Source organism: Dipodomys ordii, unplaced genomic scaffold, assembly GCF_000151885.1.
Source record: "Dipodomys ordii isolate 6190 unplaced genomic scaffold, Dord_2.0 Scaffold27, whole genome shotgun sequence".
Taxonomy (NCBI): Eukaryota; Metazoa; Chordata; class Mammalia; order Rodentia; family Heteromyidae; genus Dipodomys; species Dipodomys ordii.
Genome location: NW_012267243.1, coordinates 9,378,067 through 9,402,108, shown reverse-complemented (window position 1 = coordinate 9,402,108; position 24,042 = coordinate 9,378,067). Strand labels below are relative to the sequence as shown.

Genomic DNA, 24,042 nt, shown 5'->3' with positions numbered 1-24,042 from the left:
TGTGTGTGTGTGTGTGTTTGTGCGCACATACATATGTACATCGTGATTCCACAGGATCTAGCATAATTGGCTAAATAATCATAATGTTTCTAATACCCAAAGAAAATAATTACATATTGTCCAAAAAGAAATGTACTCTTTACCTGACTTATGTAACTATAACCTCTCTGCTCTTCTGTACATCACCTTTATGATAGCAATTACAAAAAGAAAAGAAAAGAAAAACAATTATTCTTTTTTTCTCATTTAGGGCCTGGGCACTGTCTCTGAGCTATTTTGTTTTGTTTTGTTCAAGGGTAGTGCTCTACCACTTGAGACACTTCTGGATTTCTTTGGTGATTAGTTAGAGATGAGAATATCATGAACTTTCCTGCCTGTGGGCTGGTTTTCAACTGCAATCCTCAGATCTCACATTCCTGAGTAACTAGGATTACAAGTATGAGCTACCAGTGCCCCAGCTGTATTATACTTGTATATTTTAAGTACTACAAAATGTCTGAAATGTTAATTTAACAAAAAATTTGGACAGTGAAATAATGAGTATTCAGTTTATACTAGGCAATGTACTGAACAATTTATATACATTATTTTATTCTAATAAGGCTATTCATTTGATATTCCATTTTAAAAATAAGGAAACTGATGTTTAACAAAATTTAATAGTCTGATATCTTGTAGATATTAAATGAAAAATGGTAAATTGACCCAGTGAGTTTGCCTGGCTACAAAGCATTAAACCACTGTATTGAGCTCTGAGGAGCAGAATGAGACATCTAACTACTAAGGAGTAATTTACAGGTTAAGTTTTCATACTGGGCATTGATGAAAGAGATGCCCAGAAAGGAGTAACTGTCTCTTCTCATTTTGGAGAGAACTGCCAAGACTGAGGGAAGTCTTACTTATGGGAGTGTTCTCAGAAAACCTATCTCAGTTTTGATTGTTCTGGGAAAGGCGTGTGTGCGTGCGCGCACACACACACACACACACACACACACACCTTTTTAGTAGGATTGAGGATTAATCTCAGGGTTTTGAGTTGGCTAGGCAAGCATTTTTACCACCTGAGTCACACCCCAGACCTCTTTCAGTTTTCCTTTCAGATAGGGTCTAGTGCTTTTGCCTAGGCTAGTCTCAGACAGGTGTTTTTTGCTTTCTTCCTCCAGAGTAAGTGGAATTACAGGATTGTGTCACCAAGCTGAGCCCCAAATAAGTATTTTTCATAGGAAGCTCCTTACAGATATTTAGATAGTGATTTGTTAGACTTGTTTTTGTCCTTTGTGTTCATTTTATTTTTTCTAAAAATTGATCAATATAATCAGAATAATTCTGAAGAGAAAGGAATTATTTTGAAGAGAATATTGCTTTGTCCTTTTGAAAAAAGAGAAATAGTAGTTTGGTGATTTTTTTTTTTTTGGATCTGGTATGGGGCTTGAATTTTTTTTTTTTTTTGGTCGGTCGTGGGGCTTGAACTCTGGGCCTGAGTGCTGTCCCTCAGCTCTTCAGCTCAAGGCTAGAGCTCTACCACTTGAGCTAGAATTACAGGTGTGAGCCAACAGCACCTGGCTGGAGTTAAGAGTGTTTCACGGACTTTCCTGCCTGGGCTGGCTTTGAACCACGATCCTCAGATCTCAGCCTCCTGAGTAGCTAGGATTACAGGTGTGAGCCACCGGTGCCTGGCTGGGGCTTGAATTTAAGGTCTGAGTGCTGTCTTTGAGCCTTTTTGTGCTTGAGTCACAGAGCCACTTCTGATTGGTGATTTTTTGACTCACATATTTGTGGAATGTATACAGTACAGGATTGATACAGTATGGAATGCTTTAGACAACCCTCAAACCCAAATTTTCTTTATCAAAATGTATTTACCTTGACAAATTTTCTCTGTATCTATTACTTAAGGTATTTAAAAAATTGTTGAATGCTCCTTTGTTGTTCAGCATTAGTATTCCATTGTTACAAACCATCAGAATTTCTCCTAAACTGACTTATATATTCTATATTTGCTAGATTATTTAGAAGTTTTCAGTTTGCTTCTTTTCTTCCTCTGCATGATATAAGATCTAATTATCACCCAGCGTGAAGTAAGAATCAAATGAAAAAAGCAGCAAGAGAAAGTATTGGCTTAACTGAGTGCTAGTCAGCTGCCTGCTTCTTCTTGTATACTTAGCTGCAAAGAGAAAAGAAAGCAGCACTCACTAAAGTAACTCATATATTAAACATCTTTCTTTCTTCATTTGAGCCTATAAGTTGGAATTTGTTCAGTTTGAACAGAAGCAAGACATTGAACAATACTTTTAATTTGCAGTTAGTAGTCTTTGATGCTTCAATGAATTGTACAAAATATTTCCATCTTCAGAGTGGCTCAAAGTAGTTCTATCCTATTTTCTTAGCATTTAGATACAAATAAAACAAACATTTCCAGGAATGAAATTAAATCAAGTTAATAAATAATCATTTTAATAAGGTTTATAACTTAACTTTGAGACTTTGGTTCCTGAATCTGTCTTAGAAAGATCTCAGAATTTATGTTTAAAGTATATGTCACATTAATAAAGTAGCTTATAGCTTTCTGTTTTGTAGACTGGATAATTAACCTAGTTGGAAGGAGGGGCGGAGAAGATAGTATTTTTATTCTTTTTGGAGGAGTGAATAATGAGGTTTGAATTAAAGGGCTTGTGCTTGTGTAAGCAGTCAATCACTGTAACGCTTGAGCTTTTTTGCTTTAGTTACCTCTCAAGTAGGGCATATTTTTATGCCCTGGGCAGTCTGGACCACAATCCTTTGTTATTCTTTTCCTGTAGTTATGATGACAGGACTGTATCATTGTGTTCAGCTTTTATTGATTGAGATAAGGGTCTTGCTAACCTCCTGAGTAGCTAGGGTTACAAGTGTGAGTCACCATACCCAGCATCTTTTTACTATTTAAATGGCTTTGGTCTGAGTTTTTCACTTATGTTTCCAAAATTAATAAGGTATATAAAGTATATTAAAGTATATTTTGGTGTGACAACTAGAAAATTTCTATCAAAACTTGAAAATGCATATGTTCATCATGTCCTTGTAGTTTTGCTTGCAGGAATCTATTCTTGAACATATTTGGAAGACATATGTATAAAAATGTTCCTTATGATACTGTTTAAAGAGAATAAAATGTAAAAGATATGATCAATAGAATATTAAATAAATCTTGATATGTTTATATTCAGTTATGTCACTCTTTTTCATAACCACTTCTAAAGAGAATAAAATAATTTGTATGATTTAGTAAAGAAATATGCTATAACTTTATTAATTGAAAGGGTCAGAGAGTTTGTTTCGATGGAAATTTGTATAAATAGATTTCCTCCCTCCTTTCCCTTTCATGTAAACATAGATATATACACATATATCTTTGCTGTGAGGTCATAAAATTTATTGATGGCACTTATCCCTGGGGAGTAGTCTGTGAGTCTGGATTAGAAGGGAAGTTTTTTTTCAGTTATATATTTTTGTGCTGCTTGAAATTATTACAATGTAGAACTGTTATTTTTCATAATTGAAAAGAAAGTTTACGTTGATAACTAAGTCAGATTTGCTTTTTCTTTTAGGACTCAGCCCAGGAGAGTGTTATTACTCGAGATATTCACCGGACATTTCCTGCCCATGATTACTTCAAAGATACTGGTGGAGATGGTCAGGAATCACTCTACAAGATCTGCAAGGTAGTAGCCTCAGCCTCACTTTTTCTAGCTGATTTTATAGTAAGTGCTATATTTTTGGAACGCATCTTAAAATTTTTTAGGTTTTCTTTCTGTCTTCAAGTCTTTCTAGAACTATTCTGTATTTTTGTCTTGCACATGCACTATCAGAGCCTGCTTTGTGGCCTTTTTTCTGCCGTTTTCTTTTTCCGTTTTGTTGTTGTTGTTGTTGGTTGTGAGGATTGAACTATGGGCCTGGTGCTGTGCCTGAGCTCTTCAGCTCAAAGCTGGTGCTCTACCACTTGAGCCACAGTATCACTTATAGTTTTCTGGTGGTTTTTTGGAGATAAGAGTCTCATGGACTGTCCTGCCTGGACTGGTTTTGAACTGTGATCCTCAGATCTCAGCCTCCCGAGTAGCTAGGATTACAGGCGTCAGCCACTGGTGTCTGGCTTTTTTGACTTTTTCAAAGGAGGCATGACATACTGTAGCCTAAGTTTGCTCTCCTGCTAACAGAAGAAGACAATAAGGTCCTCTCAGGCCAGGTTGCAAATGTTGAGGAGTCCCAGATGACGGATCTTCTGTAAAGATAGTGTGGCATTTATCTTAGTTTTTGGACAAGAGGCATGTGTTCAAATCCTTGTGGGGCCTGCTGTTGAATACCAGCAGGTTCTCTGATACTGTCCATATACTCTGATTTGTGTCACTTGATACATCTTTGTGCAGTTTTCATGTTATTTTGAATCTTCTCTCAGGTTATTAGTACTCCTAGAAAAAAATTGCTTCTTGATTTGCAATACTTTTTTAGATACAAAAGATTCTGTCAACTGTCAAAAGACTAGCCAACAAGTTATTAGCTTCTCAAAAAGTTAGATCAGAAATGTAGGGATGAATGCTCATTCTGTTCTTACAATTCTAGAAGAGATTGTTAATAATTAATGACCCATGCAAACATTCTATCATAATGTAGAGAAAGCAAACAGTACGATTATTTGCTGCTTTATCCTAGGTGATCAGTACCCAAATAGCCAATAAAATCTTTTTTTATTTATATTTATTAAATTATTGAGTTATTTAAATAATTATTCAAAGTAACCTTTTTGTTTTTTTATTTGCTATATCAGGGCTATTGAAGTCAGGGCTTTGAGCTTACTTACTCAGCTGGTACTCTACCACTTTTTTTTTTTAAATTTCCGGTCTTGGGGCCTGAACTCTGGGCCTGGGTGCTGTCCCTCAGCTCTTCAGCTCAAGGCTAGTGCTCTACCACTTGTGCCACAATGCCACTTCCGGCTTTTTTTCTTTTTGCTTATGTGGTGCTGAGGAATCGAACCCAGGGCCTCAGACATGCAAGGCAAGTGCTCTACCACTGAGCCACCTTCCCAGCGCCTCTACCACTTTTTTGTGTATGTGTGTGTGCCAGTCTTAAAGTCTTGAAATCTGGACTTAGGTCCTGTCCCTGAGCGTTTTTACTCAAGGCTAGTGCCTCAAACATTTGAACCACAGCTATACTTTCGGCTTTTTGTTAGTGAATTAAATAAGAGACTCACAGACTTTCCTGCCCCATCTGGCTTTAAACTGTGACCCTGAGGTCAACCTCCTGAGTAACAAGGATTCCTGTGTCTAGAAGCCCTACTTTTTGAGATCGAGTCTCACAGACTTTTCTCCTCCAGGCTGGCTTCAAATTAAGATTTTCTGAATCTGAGCCTCCTGACTAGTAAGGATTACAAGCCTGAGGCATAAGCTCCTGACTCAAGTTTAGCCTTTTTTAAGGAGTAGTAAAAATGTGCCAGTAGGTAGTCTGAAGTATGCTCAAAAATCTATTTCATTTTGTATTTACTGTTTAAAAATTAAAACACCCATAAAAGCACTCGCCTACATATGCTAACAAAGTACAGTTGTTTAATTTTGCAAATGGAACATCTTTCATTAAAATGCTTCTTTTAAGGTGGCACTCTTGCCTTCTTCCCACTTCCTCCCCTTGCTTCTCGTTTCATAATCGAATAGTTTTTGAGTATTATAAATAGATAACGGATTGGAAATCTATTTTAGAGGTGCTGGCTATGTAACTTATTGGCAGAGGCCCTTCTAGCATGCACAAAGCCTGAATTTGATCTTCAGTACATGTATATATTATTTAGATGTAGAAACACATCAATAACTTAAAATCTGAGCATAAAGCAGTCTCTGGAAGATGATACATCATTGAGTTTTTAAAAAAATGCAAAACCAGGCTGGGTGCTGGTGGCTCACACCTGTCATCCTAGCTACTCAGGAGGCTGAGATCTGAGGATCGTGGTTCAAAGCTAGCCTGGGCAGGAAAGTCCATGAGACTCTTTTTTTAAATTTTTTTAATTGTGAAAATACTGTACAGTGGAGTTACAATTACATGGGCAAGATAATGAGTACATTTCTTATCAAGCATTGTAGCCTCCTCCTTTGTTTCCCCTTCCCATCCCTTCCCATCCTCCCCCTGTCCCCCACCCCCGAAAATTGTAAAGTTCGTTTTCGACATAATGACTTGTACACCTCAATGTTGCAATGGATCCACCTGTATCCCTATTTAAATGATTTGTCTTTCCCCTTCCCCTCCAAAAATTATACCGACATCAAATACAGTGAAAGCAGGGGTTATACTGTGGGGGAGGGACATACAAAGCAACAAAGAAATAATCTTATAAATGTGTTAGAAACAATCTTATCTCCAATAAACCACTAGAAAACTGGAAGTGATGCTGTGGTTCAAGTGGTAGAGTCCTTGCCTTGAGCTGAAGAGCTGAGGGAGAGCGCCCAGAGTTCAAGCCCAGTACTGACACACACACACACACAAAAAGTGTGTGGTTTATATCTTTAGTCCCATTTACCTAGGAGGTAGCAGACAGGAGGATCTCAGTCTGAGGCTGGCTTAGGAAAAAGTATGAAACCCTGTTGGGAAAATCAAGCTAAAAAAGTTTAATTACTGGGGGCATGGTTCAAATAGTAGACACTTGTCTAATAAGTGTGAAGCTGTGAGTTCAATTCCCCAATAGTCCACAATACAAAAAAACCCCAACAACATGGAACATTACAAAGAAGGTTATAAGCATATAAGTATATATGCTCATTAAAGGGAAAAGTTATATTGAGTTTTTTTCTACCATTTTTTAATTCAAAGTAAACTCAGCGTCTGGATTATATGAAAAATCATAAGGAAACTGATTGTTTCTAAGTTTATATAGGTGGATCTAGCTTACAGTATTAGAACAACATATTGTTCTTGCAGGGTCTAGGGTTTGAACTCAGGACTTCCTCCTTGTTAGGCAGATGCTCTTCCCCTTGAGCCTCAGCTCTAGTCCTTTTTAGTCTGTGTGCACACGTGTGCATGCATGTGCACCCATGCATACACATGTTGATACTTAGGCTTGAACTCAGAGTCTGGATGCTGTTTCTTATCTTTTTCATTCAAGACTAGTTAGTGCTTTGCCACTTGAGTGACAGCTCGACTTCTGGCTTTTGGGCAGTTAATTGGAGAAAAGTCTTACAGACATTCCTGCTGAGGCTGATTTAGGATTACAGGCATGAGTCACCAGTGCCTGGCTGACATGGATATTTTTAAGAATAAGTCTTGTTTTGTGCCCAGGGCAGCTTAGACTGCAGACCTCTTATTTAGACTTCATGCCACAACCAGGTGACACACTGATCACTACACCCAGGTTTTTCTTTTAAGACAGGGTTTTGAAAATTCCTTTGCCTGGGATAGTATTAAACTACAATCCTCATGACCTGATTTAGGATTTTAGAATTTTAGACCTCAACTTTACCCTTTCTGAGTAAAGAATATATAGAATTAAATTACTTCATTATTTTAGAGTTGCTAGCTATGTAGCTTAATGGAAGAGTGCTTTCCTAGCATACACAAAGCCTGAGTTTGATCTTTGATACATTTATATATTATTTTTGTACATAAAATAATTTTACTATAGTCTTTGATAATATAGGTCAGCAGATCTCTCTCTCACTTTCTCTCCCTCTCTCTCACTATCGGAAAATGTTGGAGAAACCAAAATTTTCTAGGATTCTACCATTTATACTTAATGATTTCTCTTTCTGTTATACTTACTTAGATTGGTGATTAGACCAGAAAACATTAGTTGTTGTTTATATGATTCACAAATAAAATTTTATAATTTTAAGAAATATAGGATTAAATATTTTTCTCAAGATTCTGTAGCCACTTTCCATTGGTTTTGGATCCAGTGTGAAGTGTGGGAATTACTAAACAGAACCAAATAAATACTAATAATACTTTGGTCTTATATCCACCACTTTGTCCTAAAGTCTATAAATAAGGGCGGTCCTGCCTTTTCTTTACCAAACCTTATTCTTTTTTTATTGTGAAAATACTATACAGAGGGGTTACAATTACATGGGCAAGGTCATGAGTACATTTCTTATCAAGCACTGTTGCCTCCTCCTTTGTTTCCCTTTACCATTCCTTCCCATCTCCCCATCCTCCCCGGTCTCCCCCCAAACCTTATACTTTTCTTGTCTTATCACACTGACCACAAATTCAAGTATAGTGTGAAAGTGAAGCAATGGTAAGACATTTTTTTGTCTTGTTTCTGATTTTAAAGGAAATGCATCTAATGGTTTACATTAAGAATTACATATGTTAAACCAGAAACACAATTACAAACCTTTTTAAACCATATAGTCCTTCCCATCTACTGTAATAATTTTATATTTAGACAGTGCTTTCACATGTATTTTGCTTTCACATATATTTCCTCATTTTTGATAATTTTTTATCAGTAGAACCTATGGTAAAGATAGAATATATTGTGCTTTCAAATCAAACAGAAACTGATAGAAGAATTTCAATTACGGTAAGTTTTGAAACCAACCTGGGTTTCAAGGATGCAACTATTTGACTTTGTAGGTGAAAAGTTTTCTGTGGCTGTGGTGAAATGAAAAATGATATGAACTGTCAGATTAGAGGAACACTGTTAAAAACTTACTGTCAAGTTTTAATGGCCCTGTCAGTTTCAGTTTCACCTCTTAATATCCTTTTCAGAGTTGGGAGGAAATTGAAATAATTCAAAGCTTCTTCTGTTGACATAAATTTATATGGGAAGAGTTGAAATGAAAATATACTAATAAAATTCATAGGCAAAAATTAATAGGTGAACATATTCCACTAATCAGAACATACAGTCTTTCTCTTTTCCCTCAATATCTTTCTTATTAGGTAGGTCAATATATTTTGAGAGGATCATTCAGAGAGGGAAAAATATTATACCATTTCTTCTATTTAGCACTTTTCTAATGTATGTGCTATGTAAAATATATTTTAAATTGTGAGACAGGCTGGCACAGTTGAAAGGACTGGGCTAGAGACCTAGTTCTGATTTTTTATGTTTTTTATTTATATTTATATTATTTTTATTTATTATGTTTTTATTGTAAAAATACTGTACAAAGGGGTTACAGTTACATGAGTAAGGTAAAGAGTACATTTCCTATCGAGCATTGTTACTTCCTCCTTTGTTTTTCCCTTACCATCCCTTCTCTCTTCTTCCACCTCCCAAACCTCCCCTCCACACACCCCCACCCCACCTTTCCACCAAGTTGTAAAGTTTGTTTTCAACATAGTGTCTTGAACATCTCATTACAATGGTTCAAGCTGTTTCCTTATTTCAGCATTTTGTTATTTTCTTTCCCCTCCCCAAATTAGAAAAATGTATATGCAAGATACAGGCCACCAACATCAAATATAGTGAAAACAGTGGTTATACCTTGGGGGAAGAACATACAAGAGAAACATAAAAAAATCACAGTACATTTTAAATACGTTAAAAACAATAGCAATCAACAATGCTTGAAAAATGTACTCATTATCTTGCCCATGTAATTGTAACCCCTCAGTACGGTATTTTCACAATTAAAAAAAATAAAAAACAATAGCAATGAAGAAAAAACCATTTGTGTCCCTATCTTGGGGTTCATTTCACTTAACATCATCTTATATGGTCATATGTACATAGCTTTTGACCTTTTCTGTTTGTCCTAGACTTATACTAGTTATTGCAAATAAGGGAAACCATGGGACCTATGTTTCTTTGGGCCTGGCTTCACTTACTATAATTTTTTCCAAGTCTTTCATTTCCTAACAAATGTCATTCTTTCTGATGAAGGCATAGAATTCCATTCTATAAATATACCATATTTTCTTAATCCATTCATCTACTGAGGGGCATCTTAGTTATGGTAAATAATGCTGTGATAAACATAGTTGTGCTTGTAGCTTTAGTATGGCTTTGTTTGTGATCATTTGGGTAAATGCCCAAAAGTGGGATTGCTGGGTCATAGGGGAGCTCTATGTGGAGTCTTTTGAGGAACCTCCCTGGTTCTAATTTTTGAGTCTACCACCAAGTGGAAGCAGATTTTGGAGAGTAGCAAATATAACACTTTGGAAAACAATCACATTTGAGATTTCCTCCTCAATAAAGATGTGGGCACTCATAAGACTGATTTCTGACCAGTTCTAATTTCTGTAATTCTAAAATATTGCTTAGTTTTTTTCTTCAAAGACATTACAGACAAATACAGTATTTAAGAGTTAAGCCCTCGACCAGGTGCTGGTGGCTCATGCTTATAATACAGCTACTCAGGAGGCTGAGATCTGAGGATCACAATTCAAAGCCAGCCCAGGCAGGAAAGTCCGTGAGACTCTTATCTTCAATGAACCACTAGAAAACTGGAAGTGGTGCTGTGGTTCAAGCGGTAGAGCACTTGCCTTGAGCTGAAGAGTGCAGGGACAGCGCCCAAGCCCAGAGTTCAAGCCCCATGACTGAAAAAAAAAAAAAAGTTAAGCCCTATATCAAGTAGTAGCTGTAGCTATCAATACAAAGGTCATTAAACTCTGAGTTGGAGACTCTTAATTTGCCTTTTTCTTATATTTGGGTCTGTTTGTATCAAATGCTGCCTCTGTAGTCATTCACTTTAAATATACATCTCCATGTTAAGACTCAGTCATAGTAATCAGCCAAAATATTTGCAACAATATAGATTAAAGTGATTTCTGGTATGCAGTTTGATTTATGCATAATTTTTAATGATTTTCTGATTAGCACAAGTCATTTTTGAAAAAGAGGTTACTGCTGTGAATTTAATGGGGGTGATTAAGCATATTACAGAGAGATCAATACCTTTGTTCAGGTTAATAATTTGAAAGAATAAATGGTTTGTAGGAAGACAAAAACAAACTTAGTTCCTGTTTATAAAATATTTTCACCCAAACAAGACTGAATCTATTATAAGCATTTCAGCTTCTCTTTAATGGTAATAATGAAGCTGTTTTATAATTTTGAAGAATGCAAATGAGATATGAGATTTTAAAATGATGAAATACAATCATGTAGTTTATGTTGTTTTCTAGATAGGGTGTTTATTATTATAAAGAAGAATTTCTTTGAGGTGATAGTATTTTTTAAATGAATTTTTTGGCTATTTTGACTTCTGACTTTTTTCTGTGCTAGGGCTGCTATTCAAATAGCATCAAGGGCTGGGAAGGTAGCTCAGTGGTAGAGCGCTTGCCTTGCATGCTTGAGGCCCTGGGTTCGATTCCTCAGCACCACATAAGCAAAAAGAAAAAAGCCAGAAGTGGTGCTGTGGCTCAAGTGATAGAGCGCTAGCCTTGAGCTGAAGAGCTGAGGGACAGTGCCCAGGCCCAGAGTTCAGGCGCCACGACTGGACCCCCCCCCCAAAAAAAAATGTCAAATAGCATCAAATAGTATCAGCATCATAAACGCAGGGGGTATAAAATACATTTTGATGGTTATAGAGTTCAACTCATGGCCCAGTGCAGCCACTGTACCATTTGAGCCACACAATGATAAAATATTTTTGTGAAATTGAATACTAAAATGCAGCAAAGAAAATGACTTTATATTCCATCTACATACAAACATCTGAAGTGTTGTCTTCACAAGTGCATTTGGAGTTACTCACTGCTGGAAAAATAAATGTTTGAGTTACAGTTTTCCAGAGACAAAAAATGCATATATACTGAGAAGACAGATGAAGAAAGAGTCCATCTTTGATGATTTTACTCAAAATTCTTGAAAGAAGTTATTTTAATTTCAGCATGCATGCAGGGTTATCTTCTTTTGTAAATGATGATTTAAACTTCCTTTATTTATTTATTTTTTTGTCTTTCATGGGGCTTGAACTCTGGGTTTAGGTGCTGTCACTCAGCTCTTCAGCTCAAGGTGAGCACTCTACAGCTTGAGCCACAGCACCACTTCCGATTTTCTGGTGGTTTATTGGAGATAAGAGTCTCATGGACTTTCCTGCCCAGGCTGGCTTTGAACTTCGATCCTCAGATCTCAACCTCCTGAGTAGCTAGAATTACAGGTGTGAGCCAACAGCACCTGGCTGATTTAAACTTCTTGAGGGGATTTGGCACCATGATCTCTTTAGTGCTTAAGGATTTTAAAGATTTTTCTTTTCTTTAAAAGTTTTTAAGTCAAACTGGAGATATCTAATAATAATTACAAATTGAATATCATACTTACATATTTTATCTTATTACAATCACTTGTAATATTGTAGAATATATGTGTGTATATATGTGTGTGTGTGTGTGTGTGTGTGAGTCATGGGGCTTGAACTCTGGACCTGGGTGCTGTCCCTCGGCTTTTCAGCTTAAGGTTAGTACTTTACCATTAGAGCCACAGCATCATTCTGGTTTTCTGGTGGTTTATTGGAGATAAGAATCTAACGGACTTTCCTGCCTGGGCTGGCTTTGAACCACAATACTTAGATTTTAGCCTCTTGAGTAGCTAGGATTATAGGTGTGAGCCACTAGGGCCAACTGAGAATGTAGAGTATTTTTGGATTAAATCCCTTGGATTTATGATAGTCTCTTCAAAATCATTTTATACTTTACTGCCACCATTGGAAATTTATGATCATATAATATCTAATACCCATGTAATAAAGTGCACAAATAATCAAGGTACATAGCTCAGTGAATTTGTGCCTAGATATCTCACTTTATTTTCTCTGCTGGTTGTTACTTTCTACAAACCAAACCACTGTTCTCTTGTGTATTATCTGCATTCATATTGTCTCTTTCTGGACTTTTAAGAATGAAATTAGAGCTGCGAAGGTGGCTCAATAGTAGAGTGCTTGCCTTGCATGCATGAGGCCCAGGGCTCGATTTCTCACATAAGCAGAAAAAGCCAGAAGTGACGCTATAGCTCAAGAGGTAGAGCGCTAGCCTTGAGCTTAATAGCTGAAGGACAACACCCAAGCCCAGAGTTCAGGCGCCACAACTAACCAAAAAAAAAAAAAGACTGAAATTAAAGAATGCAATTATATAATATGAAACTTCAGTATTATTTATTATTTTATGAATACATGCGGTTAGTTTGTGTTGACTATGGATTCAATTACTTTTATTGCAGATAACAATATTGTTTTACGGCTAAATAAAATTCTACTATTGACTATATCATAATACATAATACAAGATACATTCTCTTCTTGGTAGACATTTGACTTATTTGACTTACTTTTTACTTTTAGATATTTTGAATATTGTTGCTATATATACTTTTATATTAATATTTTGGAGCACATATAAATGTATTTCTCTTATGTGTACACTATATTTTCCTTCTGTAGATACTGTTAAACAGATTTTCAAGTTTTTTTTCTTTACATTTCAACTAATAAGAGTTCTAGCTTTTTCATCAACACTTGGTAAACATCTAAAGTGTAATCATTTTTGGAAGTTGTGTAGGGGTACTTCCATGCTTCTTGGAAATTAGTGTATCCTTTTTCATGACAAAACTATCCTCTATTCAGTTTTACAATTGTGTTTTACTAATTCTAATTTATTGATTTTTCTGTATTCTTGTATAAGTCTTTTTTTGGAGGGGTGTCAATTGTGAGGCTTGAACTCAGGGCCTGGGTGCTGTGCTATGCTCTTTTACTCAAAGGTGGTGCTCTACCACTTTGAGCTGCAGCCTCATTTCTGTTTTTTGAGTGGTGAATTGGAGATGAGTATCCCAGGCTGCCCAGGCTGGCTTCGAACTGCAATTCTTAGATCTCAACCTCCTGAAGAGCAATGACAACAGGTGTGAGCCAGTGGTGCCTGGTGAATTGTTTTTATAATATATTTGTTGTGGAATTTTTTTCTGTGTTGATTTTCTCAGTGGGATCTTTTATGTACAGAAGCAATTAGTTGTAAGATGGTCTAGTTTACTTTTTTCCTCCTATGCTTAATATTTAAGAAATATCAGTCAAGTTTAAAGTCATGAAAATAATGACCTTTGACTTGTCACTCATGAAAAATCAGTTGTGTATGGATCATAGTCCTCAATGTAAAAACCAAAAGAATAAAATTTCTAGACCTTTTCAAGTTTAAGGGACAGTGTTAATGAGGTACAAGTATACCTCATATACAGTAACACTTACGGTGTCAAGGCAAATAGATGTAGAGCAGTTTGAAATCATAGTGATCATTTTTAACAGATGATAGACCTGTTCATGAAAAATTATAAAGTCTCTGGTTATGTTTCTTTTTTTCTTGGAGTGCACTTGTTTTTATGGCATGTAGGATATAAGAGATCCCTTTGAGCCTCCCTCCCCTTATTTGTGACCTGGGATTTGAACCTAGAGCCATGTAACACCAACCATGCCTCCTACCACTAAGTTATATCCTAGCCCTATCCTTTGACCCTTTTTTCACTGTTCTTTTTGTTACTTAGAAATTAGAACCCTTCCAGTATTTACTAGAGATTCTACTGTGCTTATAGTGAGGGATGCTGATATCTTCACGTCATTGTTTGAAATATTTTGTTGTCTAGTTTTCTCAAAAGTTTATCTTCTATAAGACATTGTTTAGTGCTAGGGAGGAAATATAATTGGTCAGTTTTTCATGATGATCTCCTCAGCACTGAAGGTATTGGTGACTATTTCACATTTTTAAGAGTAGAGGAGAATGTGCATTGATCTCTTGTCTGCAGTAGGAGAGAGGCACTACAGGGTTTTCATACTGATAAATCTTAATCTCTCAGAGTAATAATTTTATTTCATTTTCTTATTTTAAATCATTTTACACTAGCCATTTTAGAATTGTTCAAGCATAATTTTATCTTGAACAAGGCAAGAACATACTTCATTGACAAGGAGAATTTTGTTTAACTGTTCAGAACCATAAGTGTGTGCTACATGCATATAAGGAATTTTAACTTGAAATTGGAAAACTCCCTCTCTCCCCTCCTCTCCATTTTCTCCCACCTCTCTCTGTGTATTAGGGATTTAACTTCATGCTCAGTCTTTGTTTATATGACTTCAAACTCATTTTTATATCTGTTAGCATCAATATGGTCATATGGGAAGGATTATTTTGTTGGTTATTTGTCCTCTTTAATATACATATTAATAGCATGGATATCCTGTGAGTCATAATCAACTGAGGACATGTGGTTTTCTTTTAAATACATACCTTCTTCTGAGGCTGTGATAATGAAAAGGTGAGATGAGTGAGGCTACAGTCCTAGACATAGTGAGTGATTTATTATGCTCTTGGGAATGTCTGAAGAGATTTAAACTTTTTTCCCCAATATTCTTGGTCCCAGAAGAATTTCTTGAAATTGCCTTGATGTTTATGTGAGCCCACAGTCCTTTAGCTGAAAAGCTAATTTGAAACGGCTATATTATTACTAGGGTAAAGAAGTAGGAAAGTGCATTTATGAAGAGGATAATGATAGATAAAATTAGAGTGAAAGGATTGGTATATATTCTAAGGGTTTGGTTAGAGTCACTCCTTTAAGAAAAAATAGTGTTGCTCTTTGAGGAAGAAAATAGAATTTATTTCTAAAACACAAGGGATCTTTGCATAAAAGATATTTTATTGCAGAGAACAATAATTTATTATTTGAACTGATAAGTAAAATTCTACTATGGAATGTTCCATAATATAGGATGCATTCTCTCCTTGGTAGGCAGATGAATTATTTTTTACTTTTAGGTATTAAGAATGTTGTTGCTGCCAGGCGCTGGTAGCTCATGCTTGTAATCTAGCTACTCAGCAGGCTGAGATCTGAGGATCGTGGTTCAAAGCCAGCCTGGGCAGTAAACGTGGTGAGACTCTTATCTCCAATAAACCCCTAGAAAACCTAAAGTGGCACTGTGGCTCAAGCGGTAGAGTACTTGCCTTGAGCTGAAGAGCGCAGGGACAGCGCCCAGGCCCAGAGTTCAAACCCCATGACTGACAAAAAAAAAAACCAAAAAAACATAAAGAATATTGTTGCTATGTACATTTTAATAATATTTTGGGGCACATAAAAATGTATTTCTGTTAGGTGCTTGTTTCCTTTTTAACTTAAGATTTTTAAAAATTTAAACCTGTTTGTGTGCTAGAGTTAAATGGCTTATATATTCTAGACAAACTCATAGTTATTCCTGAACAAATTATGTATGTCATAGAATTATGGAGATAAATATCCTGCTTACTAATTATTACAAAGTTGACAATATCTTTATATTGTTGAATCCTCCTTCTAAGTCAGATTTCTTTCTGTGTTTTTTGAATCCTCCCCCTTAAGTGGACCTCTTCCTGCTTTCTCCCCCAGGAAGAATGAATTTGCATTGTCCTCCTCCTCTTCCCATCTGTCTAAATCTTAGTTGCCCATCTTCTCTCTGAAGCTTTTCCTACCCACTCTGCCACAGTAATTTACAGATTAAAACAAGACTGAGCTCTCATGTAAAACATGAGCACTATGTTTAATAAAATTGATTCAGGGATTTTTTATTAAGTAGATTTTTGCTGCTCACATCATATACAAAAAGGTCTATCTATCTATCTATCTCTATCTCATAATGCCATCTTGAATATATGTGAGAAAGGCCATTTTAAAATTACTTTATAAAGTTTAGATTATTATTACAAATGATATTTTATGCAAGTTTTTTGTTTATTCTGTTCAGTCCTTGAGTGGGAAGGGTAACTCCTTTATCTCAGTCATAATGAGTGACAGACATACCTATGGACTGTTAATTCAGGTCCCATAGGAAGCCTATAACAAATACAAGTTCAGATATATAAGAAAGTATTAGTAAGACAATACCAGTAAGAGAAAATAGGGAAAGAGTTGGAGGACACTAAAAGAGCCATTAGACTACAATCCAGTTCTGTCTCAATGGGGAAAAGGAAGGAAGGAAGGTTTAGTGGAATGTTGAAATCTGTGCTTTGAGTGGAAGTTTGGCAAGACCAATTGGGAGACATCAGCCAAAGTTAAGCATGATGTCTTTATTCAGTTGATGCTTGTCTTAATATAAATTTTAATTCACATACACTGTAGGGGATGTCTCTATTTCTGACATTTCCTTCTCTGTAGAGTACTTAATATTCATAAACCAGAGTAAACACCTTAAAGAAAAGGCTCTTGCTTTTTTCATTTCATAGTTCGTGAGTGGTATCCTGTATCATGTCCTTAAAGTAATCACCTAAAAATATAAACTGAGTTCTGAATAATTAAGTAGTAGTTTATTTGTGGTGGGAACATCAAAAAATCTTTAAAGGTATGGATTCTAGTTATATTTTAATATGTTTTTATATTTCTTTTAAAAGGATATGTCATAAGGATACAGGTGGACCTGTTGCAACAATGAGAAGTACAAGTTGTCATGTCCAAAACGAGCTTTACAACTTCGGTGGGGGGGAGGGTGGAGGGAGGGGGGAAAGAGAAGGATTGGGATTGGGGGGGGAGGGGGGAGGGCTGGGCACTGTCCCTGATGTGAAGGGTAAACAAAGGAGGAGGCTGCAATGCTTGGTAAGAAATGTATGCATTATCCTGCCCATGCAATTGTAACCCCTCTGTACAGTATGTTCACAAATAAAATTAAATTAAAAAAAAAGAATATGTCAATATACTTCTAAATGGTTGTCAAGAGCCAAAATGTGTTATATAAAGATAAACTTATATCTAGGAACTTTAGCACCTATGTTAGATAAGAAAATTGCTTTCTGAGTGAGTATTTGTGAGTACATCTAGCTATCTACATTTGACTTCAATGTTGAGGTTATTTTATATCAGTGAATCTCCTGGTTACCAGCTTATAAGAACCTTAATAACCTTTTTAAAATCCAGGTTTTATTATTAGATTCAACCAAAATTATACTATGAAAATTGTAGATATACATATGTATATGTGTATAGGCATGTATATGTTGCATATATTTTTAAATAATCTTCAACTTACAGGAGAATTTCAGGTACAGAATTTAGTTTTACTGAACTATTTTGAGAGTGATTTGCCAGCAGGATGTGTCATCATCTCCCAAATACTTCAATTTTCTTTCTGGTAAGCAAAGATATTCTCCCATGTAACTGAAACACCCTAATCAGTACATCAATATGCATATATTAGCTACTACGTAAGCTTTAGACATCATTCAAGTTTAATGGATAGTTTAAATATTGTTATTTATAGAAAATGTTCAAAATCATTCATTTCATTTAGTTATCATGTCTTCTAGATTTCTTTCGGTCTGGAATAACTGTTCTTTCTTTCCCTTTCATGGCTTTAACACTTCTGGAGATTATAGACTAGTCATTTTTTTATATTCTTGTTATATATATTTTGTATTCTTGTATATTCTTTCACTGTAATTTGTTTTGGTGCTCAAATTGTCCCCAAAACTGTCCAGCTGGAGGGCTTCAAGCTGGTGGTTGTGTCCTTTTGATATAAGCCTATCATTCTTGGAGCATGGCCTTCCATTTTGGCTGAAAAACATAAAATTTCATGCTCATTTCTTTGTCCCATCTCTAGAACTTACCATTTCTCCAAATGTCCTTGTTCCTTTAATAGTAAGAAACCAAGATGTGAAAGCTACATCCATCATTGTTATTGAGTGTCTTTGTTTGCAAATAGTCTTATGGGACAGAGCAAGGGAATACACACACACACACACAGAGGTATATGCATGTGTGTTATAAACATACATTTGAGTCCATGTTTTTTCTTTTTTATTCAGATATAGTTCACAACATAATAACATGCATCATTTTACAAGTACAATTCAGCAGCTGGAGGCATGACTCAGCTGTTAGAGGGCCAACCAGTGAGTAAAAGTGTCAGATACTGAATTCTAGTCCCAAGAAAATGTTCAGTTTGGTGGGTTTTATATTGGTGAAGTTGTACAACTGATACCTTTATTTAATTCTAGAATTTTTTTTTTCGGTTGTGGGGCTTGAGTTCTGGGCCTGAGCGCTTGTTCCTCAGCTCTTCAGCTCAAGGCAAGTGTTCTACCACTTGAGCCACAGCACCACTTCCAGTTTTCTGGTGGTTAATTGGAGATAAGAGTCTCAAGGACTTTCTTGCCCGGTCTGGCTTTGAACCGTGATGCTCAGGTCTCAGCCTCCTGAGTTGCTGGGATTACAGGTTTGAGCCACTGGCGCCTGACTCTAGAACATTTCAAAAAGAAACTCTGTACCTATTGGAAGTCACTTTCTATCACTCTTGCTCTTAGTCCCTAGAATTGTTCATCTATATTTTGTCTTTGTGGTTTCACCTGATGTTATTTGTTGTAGATGATTGTTTGGTTAGTGACTTTGTAAACTAATTTGGTAGAGTCTGTATCTGTCAGATGTAGTCACTTAAGTCTTTGCTTGGTGATCAGCAAATTATTAAATAGATTTTCCTGAGTCTTGGAGCCAGTAAGTCTCTCATTCTTTGTCTAGAAGCTCTGTAGTGTATTTAGAAATGTCTTTCCATTTTTCATCTGGACAGTTGTATGCTCTGTTTGCCTTCACTTCCTCCTAGGAACAGTTTCAAGGAAAGCCAGAAGTGAAGGCTTAGGACCTTCTCAGATCTTCCTTAGAATGCAGGAACCTTGAACATTTGCACAGCCCTATAAAGCAATTTCTCTAGATATATCTGCTCAGAAATATCTTTGAGAATTTCTGAAATATTCTTTTTAATGAAAGCTTTTTGATTAGTATATTGTTTGCCCCAATTCTTTTTCCACTATATAAGCCAGCCACAGAACTAAACAATTGCTTGTAAGTATTTTTGACAAATACCCCTGGGGAAAAGACTTCATACTGGGTAAGCTATGCATGCAGATTGTTCCCTGAAACCATCAGACAGGTCAAATAATTCTCTGGGAATGAGACTTAGCAGGAGCTCTAACCCTGTTTTGCTCCCTGACAGCTGCCAGACTGCTTGTTGTCACTGTAAATGCAGGCCATTACTTTTCAAGGTTATCACAGACCCAAAGGGTAAGAGATGGAACTTTCAAGCAAGTCAAAAATGCCAGAAATGACTGGGGGTTTTTCTGTGTTGTTTTTTTTTTATTATTTTCTTGTCAAGTTTGGGATGGAATTTAGGGCCCTGAGCATGCTATACAAGCACTCTACCACTGAGCTACATCCCTTTCCCAAGTCCCTGAACTTACCAAGATTCAGTTGGTTTTCTGGAATAAATAGTCCCCAGACTAGTGCAAGCTGTTGGTAACTTTTAAAAGTTCTTAAAAAAATGTTGATTCAACAATTGTTGCCATATTGTCTGCTATATAGAGAGGAGAAAATTCTCAGAGGTCTTGTTCTGCCTTTTTGTTCACTGTTGCTCTTGCCCTATTTGTTTTTATGTCCACCTACATGTGCTAAAAACTTGCAGATTCATAACAATACTTTTAATTCTGTTCGGGCATCAGAGGAGTAATTTTACTGTCTGTCATCCTTAATATATTCATTCATTTGAGCAACATCTTCATGTTACCAGTCTCCAATTACTGCTACTATTCCCCTTGCATGCAGATTCTCCTTACTGCTGTTAGGCTCTAACACCCTGTGCCAATATGTCACAAAGTATAGACTTCTCTACATCTTGCCATACACTGCGTTTCCACACTTAGCCACCCACTTCATTACACTAACGGCTTTGTTAACTTGGAGAGGTTCTAATACACCATATCAGGCTATCTTCTCTGTGCTTGAGAAAGCTTAATTACTTTTTAAAAAATTTATATCTCTGCCATTTACTTCTTAAGATAATATTCAAAATATGAACCAATGCAATTTCAGATATGAAAAAGTCTTTGATTGACATTGGTACATTGGGGTAAGCTGGTGTTTCTAAGGCACCTATAGCAAACATATCCCTCTCAGTAAGGACTGGATCTCAGAATCCATAAAAATATGAGTAGTGAGGAGACTCCATCCAAATACTCCCGTGTTTTCCCCTAATGATAAATACATGGGATATTTGATTCTTCTAGATACCAGAATGTAATTCCTACCATTTATCTAGCACTTTACTATGTATGTGATAGACATTTTATTCTCATATGAGTTTATGTTATGACTGTTATTACCTTTATGTTTGAGATAAAATTCTTCTTTGTAAAGTCTTTCCTAAATATTTATTTATATTTGCTATAGCCAATACCTCCCCTCCTATACCTTCATAAACTCTTTTTCATCATTAGCTGTATCAATGCTCTGAAGAGTGTGTTTAAAACAAAAATATATTCCACGTAGAAACTCTAATGATCAAATCTATCTTCTTACTGATATGTCAGCAATATCTGAAACTGTTGATCACTTCTTGTTTTCAAGAACATTTTTCTTCCTCTCTTCTTTTTTTTCGAAGTTCAGAAACTTTATTTAAATTTTTAAGTAGTTGCATGAAGTAGAAACCATTTAACAGTGTATGAATGCAACACATCCTGTCACCCCTTTATTGTTCTCATCCACCTCTTCCCTACCCACTCATTTCCTCGCTCTTCTTAATTTTGTAAAATATACATCAGATTCTTCAACTGTATTCTTCTCTTTGTCTATCCCCACCCTATCCATTTTGGGTACCTACTTCCTGGTGTTCTGTTTTACTTAACTTTGATTTTGCCTTTCTAAGGAATTACACTATTTGCTATCTCCCTTGAATCTACACTATTTCAGTTAATAAATTTACATGTACATGTATACCACCTAATGTATTTACTTAAAAGTTTATAAGCTAAATTTAGCTTCCACATATAAGGGAAAACATGCATCTATTGTTTCTCTGGGCCTGACTCACTTCACTTAAGATAATTTCTTCCAGGTCTTTCATTTCTTTACAAATTGTACAATATCATTCTTGCTAACGGATGAGTAAAATCCCATTGTGTACATAGACAGTTTTTGATCCATTTGTCCATTGTGGGGTATCTGACCTTGAGCATAAAAGCTCAGGGATAGTATCCAGGCCCTGAATTGAAGCCCCAGGACTGAAACAAATTTTTGTTTGTGGTACTAGGATTTGAATTTAGGGCCTTGCACTTGCTAGACATATACCCTACCAGTTGATCCATACTCCCAGCATGGTTGGCTTTTCATTAATTTTCAGATATGTTCTCATTTTGTTTTTGGACCAGGCCAGTTTTCATTGCAATCCCTCTTTCTGCATCCTATATGGCTGGGGTGTCAGTTAGGGGCCATCATTTCCAACTTTCTTATTAAACTAACTTTTCTGGACTCAAACTGAAATCTTCCCAATCACTGTCTCCCAAGAAGCTAGAATTAAATGCTATATAAAAATCTTTGTTTAAAGTTTACCTTTATTATGTTTTTTAAATTAACCACTTTCTTGTAATTTTTGTTCCTCTGAACCTCTTCTCATTCAGATTATTGTATTATTACCTAAAAATAGTTTTTCCTTCATATACTTTTTTGTTTGTTTTACAGAATGTATGAGAACAGATCTCATTTTTAAATAGGTTTCACATATTTTATACTTAAAGCATACTTTATCTGTTTCTCTAACATATCTCACGTACAGACTATTGGTGCCAAGAATAATAATACAATGAATAGCTCACTTAATTTGTTATGGCCTCAAGTTGCTTCAGTATAAGTGACAGGTGAGATGTTTTGTCTGTCTAATAAATGGCAAATTGACTTATATAAATGCAAAGCTCTCATCAAAGTAAGGAGCTCTGAGTTACTGCTGTATGTTTTCAGCATTGTCCTTAGATTTGTACTGAAAAGTTCATTGTGACAGCTCAATATTTGGATTAGAATTTGTAGAAACATTTATATATCACAGTTAAAACTGGTTTTTACTGTTGATCAAAACCAGTGAATTAGCACTTCTGTCAGTTACTTTCAAAGTGCCAGGAAGCCAAATGAGGATCTATTGTATGCTCTACATTGTATGCTCTATAGCAGCCTCAGCATCTGGCTTGAGAACATCTTTAGATTTCTCTTTTATTCTTCCTTGAATCAAGTCCCTCATCTTTATCTGTAAGTGTTATAGTATGCATGGTGCCATTCCTAGGTCCAATGAAAAAATACATCATTCTGTATTAACTGTACCAGCCTACTAAAGATTGGTATGTGGGAAAGTAATTGAGAGGAAAGAAGGTTGTATAAGAAAGAAGATTGAATAAATATTTGCCATGGCTTTACTCCCTGGTACCAAAAAATAAAGTATTTGGGTCTAATGTAGCTGTCAACTGTCTTCCATATTTATTTTATTAAGGATAGCCTTATATGGTATATATAAATGTTAGTACCGGCAAGACTAAGGCTTATAAATTGTCTGTTGTCATGCCTAAATTTTAGTCTGTGGTCAACATGGTAATAAATGTATTATGCAGATAAATTCTTCTTCACCCTGGTGACTCACTTTCATAATCTTAGTTACTTGGGAGGATTGCAGTTTAAGGCCAACTTGGCAGAAAAATTCACAAGGCACTTTCTCAACTTAGAGCTTGGTAGAGTAATCTGTACCTGTTATCCTAGCTCTGATTGGAAGCCTAATATAGGTGGACCATGAACCAGGCACATACCCAATCAAGAAGTAAGAACCTATATAAAAAAAAAAACCTAACACAAAATGGGGCTAGAAGTGATTCAGCAGAAAAGCACTTACCTGCCTAACAAGCCCCTACTTCAAAATTCATTACCACGATAAAATAAAACATCCTCCTAGCTAAACCCAAAACACTGGAGTGAAAAGAATCAGATTATGATTTCTTCTTGAGGATTTAGAATCCTACGTTTATCGTTCTTTGAATCATAGGCTGATCAGAATATGGCCCCTTCCATCTTCTATAAACACAAACATATAAATATCTAAAAATAATAATTCTGCACAGAGAGTGTTAGATGATATAATAAAGGTGCTAAAAATTTAGTTTCTGTATTCAGTTTGGGTATAATTCCAGGCTCTAGCTTTGTGACATTATCTAAGATACTAAATCCTTTTCAAACCTCACTCTTTTTATTAATAAAATTTTTGGGGATTAAATGAGAATATAGAACGATGCACAGAGTCTGGTATATGATTAATATGTCAGACTTTTCTAATACCTTTGTAGATGTGCTTG

At 35.8% G+C, this 24,042-nt stretch overlaps 1 protein-coding gene across 1 annotated transcript in view; it reads left to right on the top strand.

Annotated features, from left to right (window-relative positions):
- Nucleotides 1–24,042, top strand: part of LOC105985115 (rab GTPase-activating protein 1-like) — a 379,696-nt gene that overhangs the window by 241,342 nt on the left and 114,312 nt on the right. The window contains exon 13 of the mRNA XM_013015523.1: nt 3,585–3,698. Coding sequence (XP_012870977.1) covers nt 3,585–3,698 — 114 coding nt within the window. The remainder of the gene's footprint in view (nt 1–3,584; nt 3,699–24,042) is intronic.